Here is a 22990-nt window from a genome sequence, read left to right on the forward strand (position 1 = left end):
TGGGGCCGTACCGTCCTCGCAGAGCCGGCCGTGCACTCCGGGCGGGCAGCGGCACTGCCCCGTGCCGGGGTCACAGGAGCCTCCGTTCTGGCACTTGCAGACACCAGCACAGCCTCTGCCGTAGGTCCCGGGGGGACAAGCTGTGGAGAGAGCAGGGAAGGTGAGCAGACTAAGAAATCCTTCCACTCTGCTGTAAAAAAAGCGAAATAAGATTTCAGTCATGAAAACTGAGCAAGGAGAGAGTCCTTTTAGTCCAGCGGGCTCTAAACAAAGTCATATTGTTTCTATGTAAGACAATGGACATCCATCTGGTATTTACTAGGACATTGCAAAGGACACCCGAATTAATCAAGCTTTGTGAAGTACTACATCACGTATCCAACCTTCCCCTGCATGTGCTCCCCTCCCCACAATTCCAAAACCATTGCCTGTGAAGTCCAGAGCTTAAAAATCAGAGCACAGCTTTGAATATTTGGAGATAAAAATTTAAACATTTTTTTTCCCCTCTCCCAAATACTATTATGAAAATAACACTGTGTTTTTCCAACACAGTCTCTGAAACTGCCCAGATGATGAAGGCAGCAATGGGGCCACAAAAGCAAAACCAAACTGTGAGATGAAGCCTCGCTCCACTGTTGCAGCCTGAGCTGGCTGAGTGAATACAGTTGCTGGAGTCATCTGACTTAACTGACATTTTATCAATGCACATTAAGAAAGCTGACATTTCACATCAATTTTCATTCAGCTTCTTTGGTGTATTATTAGAGAAATTTAGTTGCAGTTTTCTCAACAGTTTTAGCTTACCCCAAACCAAAGAACTATGCTGTATATTAAAAAAGTAAGAGAAAAGACTGAAAGCAATCACTTATGGCTAATTCATACAGATTAAATATTGTATCATCACTATCAATGCCTATTTTGCTGGACTACAGGTTTGGCTCAATAACACAGTCCTATTAAAGTTCTTTAAATTCCAGAGGTGAATTCCACCAATGGATATTGACTGTAAATATACACCAAAAAAGTTATTATTTATAAAATTAACTAAAGAATTTATATTCTACCTTGAGATTTTTATAATCTATCCTGAATCATTGGAGCACCAGGAATAGAAAAACTTGATAATTTGATATATTTGCTAATTGATAACTGTCTTAGGGAGGCTGGAAATTATCATTTTAATCCTCTCCATTCTTATTCTCTCAGCTGTCCCCAGTGTTTACAAACCAAAACCACCATCAGTCTCCCAAAATAGCTATGGGCAGACTGTTGGTTTCAATCATTTGCTGGGTTTTCTATATTTCTGTCCTTGTGATGACGCCTGATAAACAATCTTGATGGCAATTAACCTGAAGACTGCTGTCTACTGATGTCAAGTAATAAATTTTCATCGACTCTTTGTCTCACCAGTGACAGCACAGACTTTCTGAGTATGATGGGCCATCATATCACACACCATGAAACAAAGGAACTCATCTCAAAAGCACAGGAAATCTGCTCAGACAAGCAACAGACAAGTTTTGCCAAACTGCAGATGAAAAACAGTGAATCAAGAAATCACCACTCTCTTTCCAGTTGGTTTTGACACATACTTCTGAATCAGAAAGATCTTCTGCCAGGAAGCAGGAATAAGAAGAGTGGAAAGCTATTATAAAGGGCACTGACTTGGCAAGAGAATTCTGAAAAACACAATTTCCAATATGAAAAAATAGTCATCCCAAGAATATGATGCTAATAATAAAAAGAATTATAAGGGAAAAAAAAGGAAAAAAAAATTAATAAAGGCAATGTCTTGGGATGCTATGATGGAAAAACTGAAGTTTAATGTACATGTCCACCCAGATTGTCACACCAGCTGCTGGGACAGACTTCCGAAAGTCATCGAGGCAAGTTGTGGAATGAAGCATGGCCAGCAAACTTTGGCAGTTTTTAGCAGCAGAGTGAATGAACAGCAACCAAATATTTAGGAGGGCTATGATGCTGTCCTGTACTGGAGGGCAAGGACCTCACTCTTTGAGGGTTTGCATTGTGTCCCACAGCACCCCTTACAATTTCTTTTTACTGTGCCCCAACACAATAAAACTTTGATGTGCTCCTTAGAGAGCTTTGCAGATTAGAAGTACGACAGGTTATTCTTATTTCCTACCTGCAGTGTCCCAGCACGAGGACCAATTGCCCACCTTTTAAACCCTCTGTACTCACTCTCATTGCAGATAACTCCAGTCCAGCCAGGGGGGCAAACACAGCCGCTGTGGTCGCTGTCACACCGGCCCCCGTTCAGACAGTCCTCACACCTCAGGCTGCAGTCGTGGCCAAAAGTGTTATCAAGGCAAACTGAAATGAAAAAAAACACACAATGCTCAGTGAGCAGCCAGACAAAATGCTTCCACACAAGCTCTTACCTATTGTTAGGTTACAAATGCCACCAATTCAGTGCAGAAGACAGTCCAAAACGGAGATGCCTGAATTTTCCTCTTTGAATTTTTGACTCTAAGTAAAAGGGAAGTTGGGAGTTTAGCTGGAATTTACCCCCTAAAACGCTGTAATTCCCCAGTAAAGAGCACTTCAAGCTACTTCTTAAGAGCAAATATTTTGCCTTCAGAGAAGTGAATTTGCACGTAATGCTTAATATTGAATTTATTGGAAGAGACTTTCCTTCTCTCCTTGCTAGGTTAACCCTGTTGTTTTACTGCAGTAAGTGGATGTAGTGCTATTTAAATAATGTTCATTGATATTTTTAACAGCATAGTTTGAGTGTTATTCTAGGATAATAAAGGAAAATACACATTTATCACTTCTTCATGGATATGAAAAAAAGCAGTTAGTTTATACAGGAAACCTTATATGAAAATGCATTCCTCCCTCCCCTTCTCCACTCTCCTTTTCTCCCTTGCACCTTCATGTTCTCTTTGTGGGGTCTATAGAGAAAAACATAGAAAATAAGTGTTACTGTCTGATAAAATACCTCAGTGGCATTAAGATCCCATCCACATGGTCACTTTATTGCCTTTGAGGCTTTGTGGCTGTGGCTGGAGGCTTTTTGGAAGGAGACTTTGAACAGCACCTGAAAGTGAGCTGGCAGCTTATTACAGCCTCCAGTAAGTCACAGGCTGGTTGCTTTTCACCAGTAATTTTCTGTGTGAGGACAGATTTCCTCTAGGTCTGAGCACCCAACTGTTAGTTCCCTTTTCTGCAGCTGAAAAAATGCCCAAGCTTTCAGAGACATTCAGAATCCCAGTGCTCCCACTTGGGACAGGTTACAAATTCATATTTCAGCAGAAGAATACAGATTACCATTAAAAACATTATGCTTCCACATTAAAAAGTCATTCAAGCTGTAGAAAATATTTAATTACTTACACTAGCTTATTGATAAAACATGATCTTTTTGTAATACAGATAGCAGCTCAAAAAATATGTCTGAAAGTATAAGCAATAAATTACTATCTGGGAGATAAAAGAATCTACTAAACCATTTAAAGTTCTATTTCTCCATCACCTTTTCCTACAAACCACTGTGTGCTGCAAAGCCTCAGCCTTAGAAAAAGTGCAGCTTCTCAGCAATGACTGATAAGACCAAAATTTCTGTGGCTAAATATAAATAAAACATGCAAAAAGTGGTCAATAAATATTTGATTGTGGTTTCTAGGCCTGATAATTTTGCCTGTGGTTATCTCATTTATCAGTTTCCCAATTGGTTATCGGTGTCGCTGAGTCCGGCTGGATGCTGTGTGATTTGGGGGGGGTCTTAACAGTTTTGTTCATAAAAACAAGTTAATTTTTTATCAAAGTCAAGACCAGCTTCTGATTTTTGCCTGTAGGCACAGTCCTCAGATGAGTAATTAGGGCTTCTATAAAAATCACAGGACACACAGAGGAAAAACAAGAAATCTCACTCGTCCCTGGTGACCCACCAGCACTCAGCACGAAGCAAACACAGGGTTTCACCTCATAATAGTCTTTAAGCGGTGAAGTTTCCACTTTAAGGTGGAAAGACTGAAGTCATGCAAAGCCCAGGTGGGTTTGCAAAGCTGCTCTGCACCCGCTCCTGTGACAGTGGGTGCTCCTGTGCTGTTTGTCACCACTGGTGCCGAGCCCTTGGCCAGCCTGAGCAATATGTGGATGGGTCTGTCCTTTTCCTGGAGAACATGCTCAAAACATCAAAAGACACCTGAGTCTTCAGAGGGTTGTTTATTCCACAAACAAAAATGGGAATATCTTAAACAAAAGTCCTCCAGTTGTTAGAAAAGGGTTTGTAAACAGGGACACATGCTGCCCCCACACTCCCTGTCCCAGCTCAAGGAGAAAGGGAGTGTTTCCCAAGGGATTTTGCACACTCAGTAACCCACACAATCCTCTCAGCCTCGGGATGAAGAGATCTCTCTGGCTGTTGCCTCTGGGGCTCTGTGTAGACATCCTGTTTTCCAAGCAGCCTCCCAGTCCTTGCTTGCTGTGCTGCTCACTTTTCCCCTGCAGCCCCCCCATATCCCTCCCCACTGCATCCAGGCAGCCTCCCAGTTCCTCAAACATGTCCCATTTGGGATGGGACACAGCCTCATCCCTGCTGGCACGGAGAGAGGCAGGAAGGAGGATTAACACCCATCCTGACACTTGAGCCCGGCCAGCCCAGCACAACTCTCGCCCCAAATCCTCTTTCCGAGACCTTTCCCCATTTTGCTGCGGTGGCTCAGAGCACTCAGGGCACTCACCGACCCTGTGCACCAGGGTGAGCTCTCCTCGGGGGTCTTCATCCTCGTACAGGGCGCCGAGCGCGTAGTGGAGGAGCTGGGGGGGACCTCGGAACTGCAGCCCTGGAGCACCGGCGAACCCCACTGCCTCCTCTGCATCCGCCTCCTCCCCACCTAGGGCTGACACAAACACACACCATCAGCACCTCAGTCTTCCCCCACAGCACTTTCCTCTCATTTACATCTTTTTTTTTATTACTATGACACTGGCAGGTTTTCCAGCGACACCCCTGTTCAGTTTGCCCAGCAGTCACAGCCAAGTCATTTTCTCACCTGGACTTACAGAGTTTCTGCTATCCAAAAAAAAAAAAAAAAGGGAAGAGGGAAAAACCCCCCCATCTTTCCCTTTTCTTTCTTCTGGAAATAAACTCTGGTCCTGGTGAATTAAAAAAAAAAAATTAAATGAGGAGATTAATTTTCCTCACTTGAAGTTTGAGATTATTTTTAGTTAATGAAGGTCATTACTCTTGCTCGTTTTGGAGATGACAAATAGAGAGTCAGGCTGGCTGTGCAATTTATTTTCAGAAACACTAAAATTTGAGTCTTAAAATGACGAGAAATCAGCTGGCTTTCTTTTTGGTGTTGGTTGCAGTATCAAACTCTGCCCAAGCTTTAGCAGGTGCTAAACTTGGTCATAAAACTGAGTTGCTTAGCTAAACTCTGTACTGGTTACACTGGCAGAAATCCAGCCTCACACCACTGACTAATGGAAAACTTGCTGTGGTTGATCAAAGCAGAATCTGGCTACCTTTTCTTTTCCACAGGATGTTAAACTTCTTCAAACAGTGAAAGAAAACTGTCAAAACACTATTTATTTCAAAAACATGAGCTTTAGCTTTTTGAGCATGTCCAGGGTATTTAAGTGTTCATCTCCCATTAATCTTTGGCAAAACCCATTACCGGAGGATGAACTTGGATCCACTCACCGCACGTAGCTCTACCCTGGCCACGTTCGGAGATGGCTCCAGTTGGGCTCCCAAAATCCCAGGATCTGTGAAAATCCCAGTTCCAAAATCACATTTTAAATACTTAATGGTCCTCAAGATATAAAAAGAACTCACCGACACAGGCCCATCTGTTATCACCGAGCCTGTACCCCTCCTTACAGGCACATTCGTACGACCCCAGGGAATTAACACAGAAATGGTCGCAGTTGCCATTATCCACACGACATTCATCCACATCTAGGAAATCCAGACAGAAATGGTGATTAGGAGCAAGTACCACACTGTACCTGGCTGCATTGGACAAATTGTTCTGCACATAAGAAAACCTAATTTTCTTTGTACTTTGGGTCTCTGTTTCTCACTAGTATTGGAGATATGAAAACATTTTAGGGCAACGTGGAACAGATTATTTGGATGTTTTTGTTTCAAGAGCAAACAGCTGCTTTAAGCTGTTAAACCCAGTTGATCCTTCAGTTATTTTGAGGGCTCTTCTTTTGTAGAAGGAGTCTTTAACACACATCAGTATACAGTGTCTGTGGAGAGAGGAGGAAAAGTTCTTCTCTGTTGGCTCATCTCTCCTATCCCCTCTTTGCCATGCTGAATGCTGGGTTATTCCTGTATTCCAGCCTCATAAAGAGGAAATTACACATTTGTAAAACCTTATCAGCAAAGCTGGCAGAGGGTCAGTGGTTCTCTCATTAGGGCAATGCCTACAAAGCCCTGCAATGGGCTTTGACAGCATTTCTTCTGCCCTTGGTTGTGCTTAGTTAGATTTAGCCTCTGGTATCAAAGGACTTTTGACAAGGGCATGGAATGATATAGAACAAGTGAGAATGGCTTTAAATTAACAGAGGGCAGGATTAGATTGGATATTAGGAAGAAATTGTTCCCTGTGAGGGTGGTGAGGCCCTGGCATAGGTTGCCCAGAGAAACTGTGGCTGCCTCATCCCTGGAAGTCCCTGCCGCTCCCATCAAGGCCAGGCTGGACAGGGCTTGGAGCAACCTGGTCTTGTTGAAGGTGTCCCTGTCCATGGCAGGGACGTGGGAATGAGACGATCTTTAAGCCCCTTCCAACCCAAACCATTCCATGATTCCATGACTCACCGTCGCAGGCGCAGCCGTCGGCGTTGAGCTGGAATCCCCCTTTGCAGGCACACTCATAGCCCCCTGCGTAGTTGATGCAGAACTGGGAGCAGCAGGATTCCCCAGTCTCACACTCGTCCACCTCTGCAAGGAAAGGGCAGCACGTTCAGCCCTTGGACACAGTCTGAGCTGCTGCCACAGTTCTGCTCACGGCTACTGGGCTTCAGCGCACATCTTTCTATGTCTTCCTCTCCCTTCACCCACCCAAAGCACTGTTTGAATCCTGAATCCTGACAGCAGCTGTCTTCTACCTTCTCCCATAGCAGCCAACACCCTCCATGTCCAGGGAGAGGCATCTCCTCCACAAGTCTCAGCTGCCATGAGGTGACTTACAGAGCACCAGCTGGTCTCGCTGGTGACCAGCAGTACGACCCAAGGGAACAGCTGGAGCTGTGTCAGGGGAGGTTTAGGCTGGATATTAGGAAAAGGTTCTTCACCCAGAGGGTGTTTGGGCACTGGAACAGGCTCCCCAGAGCACTAAGCCTGACAGAGCTCAAAGAGTGTTTGGATGACACTTTCAGGCACTTGGGGTGTCCTGTGCAGGGCCAGGAGTTGACTTGATCCTTGTGGGTCCCTTCCAACTCAGGATACTCTATGATTCTATGAAAACAGACAACAGCTAGGACCCACCAGCCCTCAAATACCTGCTCTTTAGCAGTAACCTACATTTAACCACTTGGACTTTACATTTAGCCTTATTCAATGCAAACTAACAGTGAAACAATGCTCTGATCCAACAAGGCATTTTACTGGACATCAGCAGCTGGTAGGGGCAATTATAGTCTTTGTTAACTAATTGCAGTTTTGATAACTAATTATCTGTTGCCTTGTCCTGCTCTGTGTTCACCCAGAAGTTGGTAGCATTGACACCCCTGTTCTAGTGATTAGATACAAGAACTGAGCTGTTATCTTTGCACTGCAGGCTCCTGGTTGCTGTCAGCCTGGGCAGGCTGCTGAGCAGCTCAGTGGCCATCCAAGGGCCATCTTGTCAATGCTGAGTCTGCAAAATGCTTCTGAAGGTTGCCCAGCTGAGCAGCTGCAGATGGGAAAGGTCAGTGTCTCAATTAACCTTGGAAGGAGCACCAACTTTATGAGGAAACATGGGCAGGAGAAAGAAAATGTAATTAATCAACTGAGGTGAGGAGGTCACTGTGAAAATGATTAATGCAGGTTATTTGAATGCAGTGTTTTCCAGAAACGTCACAAGCTGAGCTCCCCTGCAGTATGTCAGGTGATGCTCTGGGGTCCAGCAACAGCTCCTTGTTTGTGTAGGAATACAAAACATACATCCAACAAAAAGGAGATTTTTGCTATTAAGAGCAACTTTCCATGTCCTCAGCCTTGCCAAACCCTTCCTTTGTGCTCTCCCTTCCTTTTCTGTGCCTGGAGTAACAGCTTCCCTCTGAAACCCCCATCAGCAGGCCACTGAGCTGGGATGTGGGCAGGAGGCTGCTCTGCTCCTGTCAGCCATAGACAGACAAGACTGTGTAACCCACCCACCTCTGTGAGGCTCTGGCTCCAAATTTGCCTCCCAGACCTTTTTAAGTTTTGCTTTTGAAGCTGCATCATCACCCACCTTTGCTTTCCTCCTCCCCTGCTCCTCTCTCTCCTGCACTTGGCTTTTTTCCTTGCAAGACTCATTTTGTCTGTAATGCCTCTCACTCACCAGTGCTCCCACTCTCTACCTCTCATGTCTTACTACACTGCTTTGTGATGCCTGCTCCTTTCCCCCCCCTCTCTTCTTGGCTATTCTTGAAAACTTTATTGGCTTAGTGACAGCAAGTCAAAACCAGAATGAGATGGAGTTTGCATTACAAATGCCAAACAAACAAACAAAAACAAAAATACAAAAAAAGAAAAAAAATCACATAATAAAATTGTTCAAAACATGAATTTTTAAGCTCTTCTCTTGAAGTAAACCCAAAATAACTATATTGCTTTCACTTCCCAAGTGAGACTTCTCACAGCCAGAAGTGCCATCTCATCACTGAGTAAATCTGATGGAAACACAGCAACCTCCATATCACAAAGTGAGGTTTGTGCATGAAGCACTTCAGAGCAGCCGTGTCGCTGCTCCCAGCCCCAGCCAACCTCTTCCCAGCCACTGGCTGAGAAGGGAAGGGAAATCAAGTCAAGTCAGGGCTGCACACAGTGAGATATGGCCATGGCAACTGGTGATGCACCAGTGTCATCTTCCATGTGGGAGGCAGAACTCCCTTCCCCTCGTTAGTGAACAATCCTTGTGAACACACGGAGCAGGGCAAGCTGGAGCAGAGCCGAGGAAGCGCCAGAGGACGACACTAATTAACACTTGCAGAAGAAGGGAAGGACTGGGAAGGTATTTCCTTGAGTGACAGCAACCCTTGCAGAGCCCCCCACACCTCCTGCCTCCCTGGGTTACCCGTGCAGGTCTGTCCATCCATGCCCAGGCGATATCCGCTGTCGCAGGAGCAGCGGGGCCCCGCGGCCGTGTGCTCACAGTGGTGGGAGCAGCCTCCGTTGCCCTCCTGGCAGCTATCGACGATTTCCATCTCGATGCCTTGCAGAGAAATAAATCAAAAGGATGTTAAAAAGCAAGCCCAGGGGGGGAGTCACTGGAGAATCAGCCTTCTGTAAAACAGCAGCCATGAGCCGAGTGCTGCAGCAGGGAACATAAACTCAGCTCCCTCACACGCCCCAGAAGAGCACGCTTTGGAGTCACTGAGCTCTGGGTGTTTGTCTCCATGTGTCATAACAGTGGATTCACTTGACTTCAGCAACGTGAAGCCAGTTCAGCATTCCAGCAGCCTGCCTGCTACAGGAGCCTCCAGAGGTTTCCTCAGATTTATGCTTTGTTTGGACACAATCCTTGCCCCAAAGGAGGAAAAGAACCATCTGAGGAGCCCAGGTGGTCCATCTCAACCCAGCCTGCTTATGCTTTCCAAAGAGCAGCTTCTAGATTTGTATGGGAATGGCAAAGACTTGGATGCTGAAACATCCACCAAACACAAAGGCATTAAAACTTCCACAGCAGAGTCCTGTTGGTGAAGTGGGCACCCAACCACAACACAGAACAATCTGCAGGTTTTGGCCCCTGGATGTCCCTTCCAGCAGCACAGAGCAGCTCCTCTGCTGAGACTTTGTCCCCTACAGCTAATAGAGGCTGGTGGTACAATGTCATTGCCATCCCCCTTCACCCTGACAGATCCCCCCACCCTCCTGCACTGCTGGACAGTCCTCACATTATCCTGGCCATGTCCAGCAGGAACCCTCATAGAGAAAAGGGAACATCTGGCCACCTCATTCCCACCCAGGTATTTCATCAGATGATTTCTTCAGGATGAAAAGAAACTATCGGGTCAATTATAAAGTTTCTCTTGAAGGATTAGCTGGATTGTCTTGTTACAGAGCTATTTAGAGAGGAATTAATTTCTCATGCTATGCAGGGGAACCGAGAAACATCCTTCCTAAAGAAGCCACTGTAGTTCCAGAAACACCCAAACTCATTTCTGGCACAGAATTTCCCCAGACACATTTGTGGGTCTGGTCCTACCCCTCTTGGTGCTCCCAGGGAGAAACCTGCTTGCCAACAAGAAATGCAAGTCTATCTGGAAGAGAGTATAAATTAGGGCTACATCTCATGCATAGGATGATTATGTGCACCAGGGATAAGAAATCCTGTCTCCTGTCCAGTACGTTAAGCTGGGATTTAGGAAACCCAGTGATTAAATGCAGAATCTGACTTTATACACAATCTTCATCATTTACTTTGTCTCAGTTCTTCATCAGTAAAACTGGAATAACAGCTCTTCCCCAAGCCACCGGGGAAATGAAAGAATAAACAAAGATTGTAAATTGCTCAAACACTGGGATAATCCTGATCATAAATATATGCAGAATGTTTTTATTTTTATTGTTTGCTCTGCAATATTGTTCATGAGGCACAGAGAATCACCATCCCCTGAGATCTGCTGAACATCCAGAAAATATATTATCAGAAAACCACAATGAAATCTAAGTGGTCTAAACCTCTTTTTTTATGCCTATAATAGAACATTTCATATCTATATATTAATCACATTTCCTCTGCCATTGTACCACTCACAGTTCCCCATCTCCTATGAAATAGCTCTCCAGGATGTCTCTCACATAATTCGGTTTTGTTTTTAATGTATGCTAATGCTTTGAAACTGAATTTCATCCTTAATAAGTATTTCTTACACACACATTCTTAAATAAAGCAGTCATTCTCTGGCATGCACTGTATTTTCCTAAGGAAACACTGCTGAAAGCTCTTGCACAGTATTATTAGATTGAATGATCTTTGCCCACCTCTTTGCTAAAACAGGTCATGCTTTTGTCTGCATTCCAGTGAGCTTATGTTAGGTCCATAATAACCCCAACTCTTCCACATCACCTCCTTTATCAACCTAAATTTGCCCTCAAGGACAGCCCAGGAATCACCTATCAACTAATAGTGCTGGGAGTCAATCCCCATTTCCAGAAAAGCAGTGTTGATTAAGAAACCCCCCTGGCAAGAGGTAAGTATGTGAGAGAAGACAACAGGGCTCACTTTAGTTTAGGAAATCTTAGATGTTCAGCTATTTTTTTAATCCCCAATCCTTCTTCTTTTTTCTCCTTTTTAAAAAAGCATCTTCTTTATAGAGTCAATAAACTCAGGAGAAACATAAGCAAACCCAGATAGATAAAGACAAGAGCAGAACATCGTGTTCATTTTCCTTTGCATCGGCTTCAGCATACAAGAAAATTGGGAGGAGGAGGGCAGGAAGCATTTCATAGAGCAGCAATATTCTGGTAGCTCTGCAGTAGAATTCACCAGACTCTGAAGATAAACCAACCAGGCTATTTGCTCTTTGAAATGCAGTAATTAAGGTCTGTGAACACAGGCTTAGGAACGTGTCACCCTGCAAACCCAGCAGCAGCAGAAGATAGAGAAAATACTATTAAGCTTGAGCTTTTGCATACATTTATTTTGCTGGGAATGCTAATCTCACTGAATTAAAAGCAAAGCATAGCAGTTTGGAGCTAAACCAGCCTGAAACGTGCAGCTGTACAGGTGTCACTTACGGTAGCACTGCTTTCCATCAGCCCCCAGCTCGAAGCCGGGATTACAGGCACAGGTGAAGGATCCCAGAGTGTTCACACAACGATGAGCACACCTGGCTCTGCCTTCTGCACACTCGTCAATGTCTGCAGAGCAGGGAGAAAGGCAAAGACATTCACTTGGATATTAAAATAAAGCATATTATTGCTCTACGTGGACATGGCTGTGTGTCCAAACATCTGCTGAAAACGGCATCCTGATGTGAGTCTACAAAGGGCAGCATCTGACAAATCCAGGGACACTGAAGTGACATTATTCTCCAAAACAATCTTTTTTTTTCTAAACACCATTGACCTTGAACTTCTCAGAGTGAGTATCTACAACATCAAACATTATATTTACAGTATCAGCCAAAGCAACTTGTTTATTATTCCTGTAAAAGAGCAATGGCAAAAGATGCCACATGAAGAACACAGAAGAAAGTCCTTACTCTGAAATTATCATCAGGTCCTCAATGCCATTATATTTAAATTAATGGAGCAGGAAATAGCTGATTATTTTGTGAATGTCAAATGATCTGGGTTAAGTGGTGGCTGGGTTTCAGCAGGGATGATGGAGACAGAACTTCTCTGTCACATCCCTGAATCCTGCAGCTGCTTCTACAGCGGCACAGCAGGAGGCACCTGCTCCAGCCAGAGGAGCTTCACCCCACTTGTAAGAAAAGAAAAAGGTGCAGAGCTGTAGGTGGAGAGGCTGTTCTTCCCCCAATCCTCTGTCAAACAGTCTGTTCCTCACCTTCACATGTACTAGTCTGTGTTTTGGAGTTAACCACCACCAAAGTTGTCCATCTTCCTAAAACCTCAGTGAAGCATAAAAAAACTTTTAAGAAGTAATTACTGAAAAAAAAGCAAAGCAAAAACTTACATTAAGTACTGCACAGTTGGACAAAACACCAACCTCTGTGCAAAGAGTGGCATTACACATGGCAAACCCCCGACCCACCTCCTGCTCCTTCTTGTTCTGACATTTTCCTTGCAAAATGCAGATTATTTATTGCACCGATCCTGGGTCAGTGCCTCGCACACAGGAGGGAACAGTCTGGTGTGCAGCTCCTCACCTTTTATCCCAGCAAACCGCTTCCCAGGAGTTTTTTCCTCCACATGTGCTGTAAGCAGTGCTGTACTCGTGGTCCCTCATAGTTGAACACAAGCAGCCTGATGAATGCAATCAGGCTCCTTGCAAAGAGAGGCCCCAGGCAGTGCAAACACCACACACGGGCTCATGAAAATTTCAGGACAAATGACAGCTTCTCTGAAGCAGCCCCGTGAGCAGCTGCTGCTTAGAATAAAATGGCTAATTTCTCCTTTTTCTGTAATTGTCAGCTTGCAAGTAGAGTATGTTGGACAGTGCTGTAAATATTCTTTTCTCTTCTTCTTTTCGAAAATAATAATAAAAGGTTGGAAAACCTGTAAACAGCCACCATCCTGCATGTGTTTCTTCCTGTCTTGGAAATGCAGCCAAAGTATGAGACTTCAGTTGCCCTCTGTGTCCTTCCAGCTCGGCTTCCAGAGAGTCAAATACCAGCTTGAATTTTGCAAAAGACATTGAATAACTTCTAGGAGGAAAAACCAATAATTGTATATCCACGGCAAGACATGCTGCTTAATGATTCAAAAGATTGTTGCCATGAGGCTGGGGAGAAAATTTGTTCCAATATATAACACTGCAAGTTAACTCAGTGCTTTAGTTTATACATAAATTAACGGAATTGTCAATGTGTATCTGAGATAAAACAAGTAACATGCTGACCCTACTGTTAAACCCGCTGCTGTTTCCATCTAATAATCACCAGTGAAGTGTCTAAACTACTTGAAAATACTTTTTTTTCAGTAACTTCTTCATGAGCTACCCCAGTAAGAGGGCAATTGCTGAGGTGTGCCTTGCTACTCATAGAAAGGCTTCCAGGCACTATAAAATACTCAGGGAAGGAAGCAAGTATTTTGCAAGGCACCCAGAACCCTTTATACAAGACAATAATTTAAATATTGGCAAAATGTTGACCAAATTCTTAAAAGGAGGAGATTAAAATTAGTATCTGAATATGTATGTTGATCCTGGCTTGGCTGTTAAAAATCTGTGCACCATGAAGTCCACCAATGCTTTCAATCATATGGGAAGAGAAGGTATTTTGATCTCTAATTCCCACACATTTTGGGTCAGAGATGCTATAGATCCTTTTGAGAACCCCAGACTAAATACAGGACTTTGGAATTCAACTTTTTAAGCCACTCTCTTTGGAAATCTTACACATCGGGATTTCTTCCTTCACAGTAGTTTCTCCATTAATATGGAAACAGTTCTCCAGCTAAAAAGCCCTTTGAATTCTAAATAGGTTTTCAGTGACCTGGTTCAGAGTGTTACTTGAACCAATTTTCCAGGAGCTGTATCTGGGACATTATTTTAAAGGGAACATTACAACAATAACACTACAGCATCTACAAATCCAGATGCTTGAAAGCATGACTTAGGAGATCACAGAGGAGTTTTCATTACCAAAATGGTCCTTCAAGACTGTGGGCTGATGTGAATATCACAGAGAGAGAGAGAGACGCTGATTCAAAATGCACACATATATTTGTGTAACACATTCCTCTCCACCCAGAGCTCAGTGAGCTCTGATTAATAACTTTCTTCACGATAAATAGTCCATAGTTTCTTACCTAAACAGGACTTTTTGTCTGCAGAAAGATAATGCCCTGGATGACACTCGCATTTTGCAATTCCTCCCGCGTTTTGACAGATTTGTGAGCATCCTCCGTTCCCACTTGTGCAGGGGTCTATTGCTGAAACCAATTAGAGCACACTGTCAACTGAAAGGTCACTTTTTTGCCTGAAAATGGTCTTACCTGCCATCGTTACAATGAAGTAGCTGTAAGAGATTAGACTGGGGAAAAAAAAATTGACAGACTTTGGTATATAGTAAAGCCGTTGTTTTTCTGGATGTTATTTCCTCTGTTGCTGGACAATATTTTTCACAGAGCAGCAGCAATGCTTTAAACAGCAGGAAACTGAGCTTGTATTACACATGGGAAGAAGGACAAAAAAAGTACATTTTATTCTTATTTTGTTGTACCTGAACAGATTTCAAGAGTTCGCTAAACAACAGCAATTAGCACTCCAATATGTGTGAACCCATAAACACACACAGTGGTGCAGTTCACCATGAGACAATGGATATTTAAAAGGCTCTAGAGGAAAGAAGAGCCCCCAAAGACATCCTTCAGTCTATAAACATATGCCGTTCATGTTGTACATCAAGGATTTTCCCTTTTCTTGAACAATAACATACTTTTTCAAGGATAAGCCACTCTAAGGGGCAAGTACTTAGAAACACTTCATAAAAAGTGCCTACGGAAGTCTCCAGCTCAAAGATTTCACTGTGGTTTTTGGTTTTATTTCTGGAACATGTAGCTGCTGGAAGCATACCTAGGTATCTGCCCAAGTAAAGACTTGGCACACACCAAAATAGACCTGCCAGAACTGTTTAGACAGGTCTGATTTGGGTTAAGATCTGATATTCTGCACCAGGCTGAGGTTTTGGGTTGGAGCACTCATTACACCAACATACTGGTGAATAACACTCTGTAGGTAAATTTGGAGGACACGTTTAAAATGTGTGCTCTAGAGTTCTGCTTAGATTCAATTGAAGCTTTTTAAAATTTATGCTTATTTCCTTACAATTCAAGCTCTAATTCAGTTTTAGCATTTTACTAATTATTGTCTGATTTGAGACATTTGACCAGTATTCCTCACTCACCTCCAGCCCATCATCTCCTTCCCAAGCTCTGTAAAAGCCACCTTCTATCAGAGCCCCAGGGAGAAAATCAACATCAGTTCCACAGCACTGGCAGTGGAGTCAGGGTTTGAGGAACCCTGGCCTGAAGGAGTCTTGATCTAGACCTTGCTGCTTTGCTCTTCCAGCGGCTATCCATATATATGTAGCTATGCAGGAGAAGGGAATAGGAGAGAAAGACCTCTGCTTTCTATAGATACATTTAAACATGGGGTAGGTTTTTTTCATTTCCTCCAATTTTCACTTTTCTGTACAGCCAAGTAGCATTTTGTGCCACAGTTTGGCAAAGGAGGATGTTGCCCCAGAACATCTTCAAAGTCCCTCACATCACCGTCTCAAGAACACAACCATTCCAGTCTGCAAGGCTGAGTTTGACTTGACAGTATTTAAATAAATAAAAAAAAAACAAAAAAACCCCCAAAAACATTGTTAGGGATGCAGAACTGAAATTGGACTTCTGACACGATAGGTTGCAAATAGGTTTCCAAGGAACAGCAGCACTTCATCGTACATGACACTTTCAAGGCTGACAACTTGGCTCTGCAGCTTGACAATTTGCACTCTACAAAGGATTTAGCTTCAAGCAAGAACTCACTCCTTGCTGATATGAAATATTGAGTTATTTGCTGATTCTTTTTCTATTTGGGTAAATTAAATGAAATCACTATCAAACAGCATCTGTTAAACCTGCATATTATAGAGGTTTTCAGAGCAGCTAGAGCTTTAATTTGAGAATGATTACAGCAGAGAGTAAAACTTGTAATGCTCTGTGACATGACAACAGGCAAACAACAAATTATATGGTAGATGGTAGTAAAACATAGTAATTTGAATAAAGATAGCAGCCTTGGAAGTCCTTAGATGAGATAAAAGTTTGTAAAGGAAAGATCTTCAGGACATAAGGCAATTACTGATTGACTTGCTTTCCAGTGACATATTTGTTCCTGGTATAGGTAGGTTTCAGGAGAAGCTAAAAATGATTTATTAGTGTTCTTTTTCCTACACATTTTGCTCTTTTTTTCCACTTAATATCTTCAGTAGATAACAGACTCCATCCTACAGAGATCTAATCCAAGCTGTCAAACACTACGGTAAAAAAATTTACTGGACTGATTTGATTTCCCAGATGTCCCAGGACACAGAATCATGAAACGCTGTGGGTTGGAAGGAACTTCTAAGATCATCTCATTCCACCCCCCTGCCACGGGGAGGGACACCTTCTGCTAGACCAGGTTGCTCAAAGCCCCATCCAACCTGGCCTTGAACACTTCCAGGGATGGGGCAGCCACAGCTTCTCTGGGCAACGTGTCACCAGAGAAGAGGTCTCCCAGATATCCAGGAACCTCATGTGAGAAAGCCATGGTGATTGCACTGATGTGGGACAGCACCAAATGCTCTCGGTGCAGTGTGAGTACAAGCCCTGCATGTGCTGTGGACCTTCCAGACCTTCACTGACTGCAAGGCTGCAAAGAACAGGGTCTCCAGTCCTGCCTGCCATGACCTCTAGAGCACATAAAGAAAGAGAATTGGGCTTTATCAAATTAACTTCCCTGTTCACAGTAATCATGACTTTACACTGGGGAAAACTTAAAGTGGGTAAGATTAAAATTGCTAGGCTTGAGTGTTTCTCTATGGCTTTTCAGGGCTATGGGGTGCAGCATTAGCTCCCAAGGAGTCTGCAGGCATGAATTCACACCTGCAGAGCAGCTACCCCTGCTGTGGTAAATACCCTCATGATGCTGAGCTTTCTCGATCCAAACCATGCCTACAGCAGCCATGCTTTGTGGCTGGAAATTACAAGCAGCCAGGCTCACCTCCTCCCACCTTTTCTACTTAAAACACCTCTGATTGCCAACCCAAATGCATTCATGGCCACTTCAGCCTCATTTGTTCCTGTAAAAACCTTGTCCGTTGGTTCAACTAGCACTTTTCTCTCCCAGGCATTCATTCACTAAGGTATTTATGGGGGAAGAACATCCGACTTGGTATTAATTTTGCAAGCTGAGCTCTGCTTACAGATTCTCCTTCCTCTGAGCTCAGCTGCCCTCCTGGGGAGGTTGCACTGATTTATTTTGATTTCCACACCCTGAACACAGGTAAGCAGGCACCCAGGCCAGATCCAGGCAAGGTCTCACCTGCAGAGCTGACCCTGCCCCTTCTCCACTGTTCAGTAATTACTGGCTGGTGACAAATTGCTGCCTTTGGTGAGGGGCTGACCCTCATCAGCCCCACGATGTGAGGGAAGGAACAGCAGTGGCAAAACTGCCCCCATCAGAGGTTCCAGCCTGCTGGTTTGGCTGCTGAGCTGAACCAGCTGCTGGCAGCTGGGATACAGCATGAGGTGGCACATGGAGGTTTGAGCTGCTCCATGGCCAACTCCATGGCTCCAAAGGGACAACTTTCACCCCTCCAGGCATTGCCACTGATCCAACCACTGTCCCACCACAACACCATAAAAACCACCAAAAAGCTCTATGCAGCTGTCTGCACATGGCTTGGCAAAGGACACCTGAAGTACCAGAGGCAGTGGAGGAGACACGAGAGGTTTGGAAACAGGATGGAGGACAGCAGAGCAAGGTCTCTGGTGCTCTCTCTGCACTAAAGCTCCCCTTTTCCAACTTTTCCTGATAATCTCAGGGGCAAAACCTGGCCACTCCATGACAGACAGAAAGGTCAGCCTGCTGTGGGTGCTCACTGAGGCACAGCCTCTGCAGAGGGCAGGATGTGAGGGGGCCAAAAGCGAAGGGCGCGCGCCTGCTGCACATGGCGGGAGCTGGAATCAAGCTGAACAGCAGGATTTACTTACACTTCATACACAGCATATAAAATCTCTGAGCAGAAGAGGAGCCATATGGAAACGGTTTTGTGACAGGGATTTTAGTGCAATAAATCCATAAATTTGGCCCTATCTTTCTCTGGCATATTCAAGGGTATGAGTGTGGGAGCTTGTGTTGGGGAATGGGGGGGGGGCTGCCTTAAAAACTGATGAATATTTTGAGATATATGAGAAAAGAAAAGCAACAATCAAACCCAAAGGTAGCACTGCTGTTCTGCTTGTGAGAGTGCTTAGAAACGTGAAGGGGAGGATGAATGAATCAGACTGTGATAAGCCAAAAGCAGATAAAGAAAACACTTCATGTAGAATAAAACATGTTATGCAGGCCAACTCTATATACAACTTGATGAGTAATAAAATGTTAGAGTTAAAACACGATTAAGTTTCTAACCTGTCTCATCATCGTCAGTGTGCAAGGAGCAGCCAGGGGTCTGCGAGGCCAAAATCTTGTTTGAAGTTGTGATTCAATGTGAACTTCACACCTCAAACATGTGTCATTTTAAAACCCTGTTAATAAGTTATTCCTAAAGCTGCTTTCGGAGAGCAGAGGGAAATAGGAATGAATACAGTGATCCAAAACACCACCCTGGAGTCTTTTAAGTTGCCTTTACTGTGTGTCTCTGGGCAGGTAGAGCAGGACTTACCTTCACAGGATTTGGCATCCCTCCTCAGCTGGTAGCCTGGCTGGCACTGGCACTTGTAGTGGTCCTCGAGCTGAACACACTCCTGCTCACAGCCCCCGTTGTTAACGCTGCAGGAATGGAGGGCTGGAGCCAAGGAAGCAAGGGAGGAATGCATGTCAACAACCTGAGAAACTTATTTCCTATTTTAAATATATAAATGACAGTAAAAATAGGCAAACCTCTCCAAACTGCTTTCATAAAGGCACCTGTCCCATCCCCTGAGTGATTACCCTCCCTTGTGTTTGCGGGGCTTGTCTGACACAGTGTCCCACACTGGTGAAAGCCTAATTCCAGTGAGAGGCAGGTGAGATCTAAGGGCTGTAATGCTGACTGAAGCACAGCACCCTTTGATCTGACAGCACCAAAGCGCTGAGAATCCACTGAGGTAAGGAGGGGAGAAAAAGAGCAGCCCTGCTGGCACTTGCCCAATGATTGCTTTTTTCTCTCCTTGCTTTCATTGATTAAAAATGATAATAATAATAATAATAATAAAAATTGTTTTTCAGGCTGATTTCCTCAGCCTTGTGCATAGGAAAATGCAAATGACAGGAGCCAAAAGCTCCGCAGGACAGATTTACAAAGCAAACCACAGGAACAGAGGGTCTTCAGTACATCTCAAAAGACGCTGCTTCTTTCACCCAAGCAAATTAATATTCTTTTTTGTTCAGCACATATCCCTGGCCTCTGGAGAAACATTTCTCCTCCTGCCAAAATATGTTCACACACACCCACACCTATTCACACGCTGCATGTAAAAATAAGAGTGATGGTTTGAAGTTGCTATTGTGCTGTATGGATGGAAGTGTGACTGTGTGCATGGCTGCATTTGCATATATTTTAACAGCAGGGATGTAGAATGTAGAGATTTAAACTAGATATTAGGAAGAAATTTTTGACCCTGAGGGTGGTGAAGTGCTGACACAGGTTGCCCAGAGAAGCTGTGGATGCCCCATCCCTGAAAGTGTCCAAGGCCGGGTTGGACGGGGTTTGGAGCAACCTGGGCTAGTGGAAGGTGTCCCTGCAGGGGGGTAGAATGAGATGATCTTTAAGGTCCCTTCCAACCCAAACCATTCTGTGATTCTGTGTTCTCTACAATTCCACGTTCTCCGTGAGCAAATGGAAAGACTATTTAGTCGTTCACGGAAGGCACCAAACTTTGAACCCAATGAAATTCATCAAAGAGCTTTGATATTTATTTTAGAAATATTCATATTAATCTGTAATTCATTTATCTGGACTCATTTATCTGTAATAGACATTAGCAAACGTTAGACACAAAGCCTGCTGCAGGATTTGTTTCACCCTATGCCACCAATTAGCAAATACTGAGTGTGTGCAGTCAAGTATGTGATAAAAGGCGAAAAGAAAAGCAAATTTTTACATTCTCCAGGATGCACACCCAGCAGGAGGCAGGAGGCACCTCACTGCACAAGGACCTGACCTGGCTTCTGATCTCCATCTATGCCCATGAACCTTCTGCCCTGTTAGCGATGGAACTTGAAAGCAGCTCCATGTCTACACGGGAGGCAGTAGACCCCATACACTCTGAGCTTCCAGCTTCCTGCACATTTGTATCCAAAGGCCTGTTTTTCAGCAAGAATATTCAAATAAGATGAAAATATTTCAGAAGATGAAAAGCATCTTAAAACCAAGTGACAGAATATACATCTCGGTTTTTAAAAGTGCCATTTTCCTCCCTCCTTTCCTGGGCACAAGCCAATCTGGATGCAAGAGGAGATGAGTAGCAACCTGTCGTGATGAGAATTTTGGAGGCTTCAAAGGCAGAAGGGCACAGGTGTGGTGGAGTCCTGTGCCAAGAGCTTGTGCTGGCGAGGTTGTTCATCCCAGTCCGGAGTGGGCTCTGCCAGTGGCCGGGGAGCCAGAGGTTCCTCCGGAGCAGCCAAGGCAGGTTTATCACGGTTGCTGCCGAGGCATCACACTGGATACATGAGAGGAGGTGCCAGACTGAAGCAGAAGAGCCTCTGGGGACAGAACAGGATGGATTGTGCTCGTGCTGCCAAGCACTGTCTGATCAGAAAGAAGGAGAGACTCGGCACGACATGAGTCTAATTCCACCTGTCATAAAGGGGCTTGTGGCTGGAGGTCTGAGCACCTCCACAGGGTCCAGGAAGAAATACAGAATGTCCTCTGCTTTTAAGGAATTACTCCTGAAGTCTGGTGGAAAACCAGCCCCTCTGTGAAGTGCCAACAGGAACGGTGGCACAGGCACGGCCACGGCTCTTTGCCATGTCTGGGAATGCCAAGAGAGGGAGGCAGCATTGCTGGAAGGGGGACAGAGGTGAGAGGCATCATGCAGGAAAGACAAGGATCATAGAATCATGGAAAGGTTTGGGTTAGAAGGGACTTAACAATCACCTTGTTCCAACTCTCTGCCCAGGACAGGAACACCCACTAGATCAGGTTGCTCCAAGCTCTGTCCAAACTAGTCCTCAACATTTCCAGGGATGGGGCAGCCACTGCCTCTCTGGGCAACCTGTGCCTCACCACCCTCACAGCCAAGAATTTCTTCCTAATATCTAATGTAACCCTGCCCTCTGTGAGTTTGAAGCCATTTCTCCTTGTCCTGTCACTACATGTCCTTGTAAAAAGTCCCTCTCCAGCTTTCTCATAGGCCTGATTTCCTGATAGTTGAGAAATACACATTTCTCAACCCATTAGTTTTTTATAATGGTCGTATTTTGACAAAGAGCTGAGTCTGAAGCCATAGCTAGATGCATGTATAGCAACCAAGGGGTCAGAACATGAAATCTCTTCAAGACTATGTTTTCCATCACCTTAAATCCAAGCTTAGCACTGTAAGAATTGTAACTTCAGAAACACAGTACTTTTATTTATGTGGGAAAACACAGATTATAGAGTTGTAGAGATATTTTCTTTGTTACTTCCTCTATTAAGAGCCTTAGTGTGCTAAAATCTCCATAAAAACCTGCATCTCAACATAAAGCAGACATCAAAGATAACAGCTGGCACAAGAGATGAATCAGGGTCTAACAGACGTGCTTTGCTTTCACTTCTAGGAGTTCAAACAGGAATGAATTCCAGTGAAGACAATGACTCTACAACAATCCAAAACCACAGCCTGATACTACAATAAACATGTTCTTTCTGAGCTTCAGCTTTTCCAGATAGCAGTTAGTTAAACTCCAGTGAAGTCAAATTCATTGCAATAACATAATCAAGGCATTACAAACAAAACAAACAAAAAATTGGACAGTGTTACCTCTGTTTATTCTAATTACCTAATTTGTAGTGAATATTTGGTCTGGCACATATATCCAAAAATGAATTAGATATTGAGCAAAATTTGTGGGACCTAAAAAGCTAAAGAAAGAAAAGGATCATTGGAAAAGATGGGATTCTGGCATGGCACAAAATATCAGATATTATCAAAGGATCCAAGAATGAAGTATTTTACATTCACAAACTGGTTTTCACTGAACAAGGGAATGCATTTTGGAGGTTCTTTGCCTTTGGGTACAAGCAGAAGTTTCTAATGAGAGCAGGAGGAACAACAAACAGATTTCCTCAATCCATGTACTTTGAGGATCATACTGGCAATGGAGGGATGAAGCACCAGCAACTGGTCAGGATCCCAAACACACTATGATGACATGGCAGGAGGACTAGACTCACTGGAAAGAGCTCGTGACAGAAGTTCATTAATATTCCATGAATCACATGAGAAAGTAGCTTATCCCAAGTTTTTGAGTCTTCA

At 44.0% G+C, this 22990-nt stretch overlaps 1 protein-coding gene across 1 annotated transcript in view; it reads right to left on the minus strand.

Moving 5' to 3' along the window:
• The window catches only part of LOC108506521 (multiple epidermal growth factor-like domains protein 6), a 193293-nt gene that overhangs the window by 44382 nt on the left and 125921 nt on the right, over nt 1-22990 (minus strand). The window contains exons 7-15 of the mRNA XM_017833614.1: nt 19216-19338; nt 14603-14725; nt 11906-12028; nt 9240-9377; nt 6800-6922; nt 5810-5932; nt 4710-4868; nt 2203-2334; nt 12-140 (exon numbers count right to left, since the gene is read on the minus strand). Coding sequence (XP_017689103.1) covers nt 12-140; nt 2203-2334; nt 4710-4868; nt 5810-5932; nt 6800-6922; nt 9240-9377; nt 11906-12028; nt 14603-14725; nt 19216-19338 — 1173 coding nt within the window. The remainder of the gene's footprint in view (nt 1-11; nt 141-2202; nt 2335-4709; nt 4869-5809; nt 5933-6799; nt 6923-9239; nt 9378-11905; nt 12029-14602; nt 14726-19215; nt 19339-22990) is intronic.

The sequence above is a fragment of the Lepidothrix coronata genome, unplaced genomic scaffold (genome assembly GCF_001604755.1).
Source record: "Lepidothrix coronata isolate B3197 unplaced genomic scaffold, Lepidothrix_coronata-1.0 Scaffold218, whole genome shotgun sequence".
In the NCBI taxonomy this organism is placed as follows: Eukaryota; Metazoa; Chordata; class Aves; order Passeriformes; family Pipridae; genus Lepidothrix; species Lepidothrix coronata.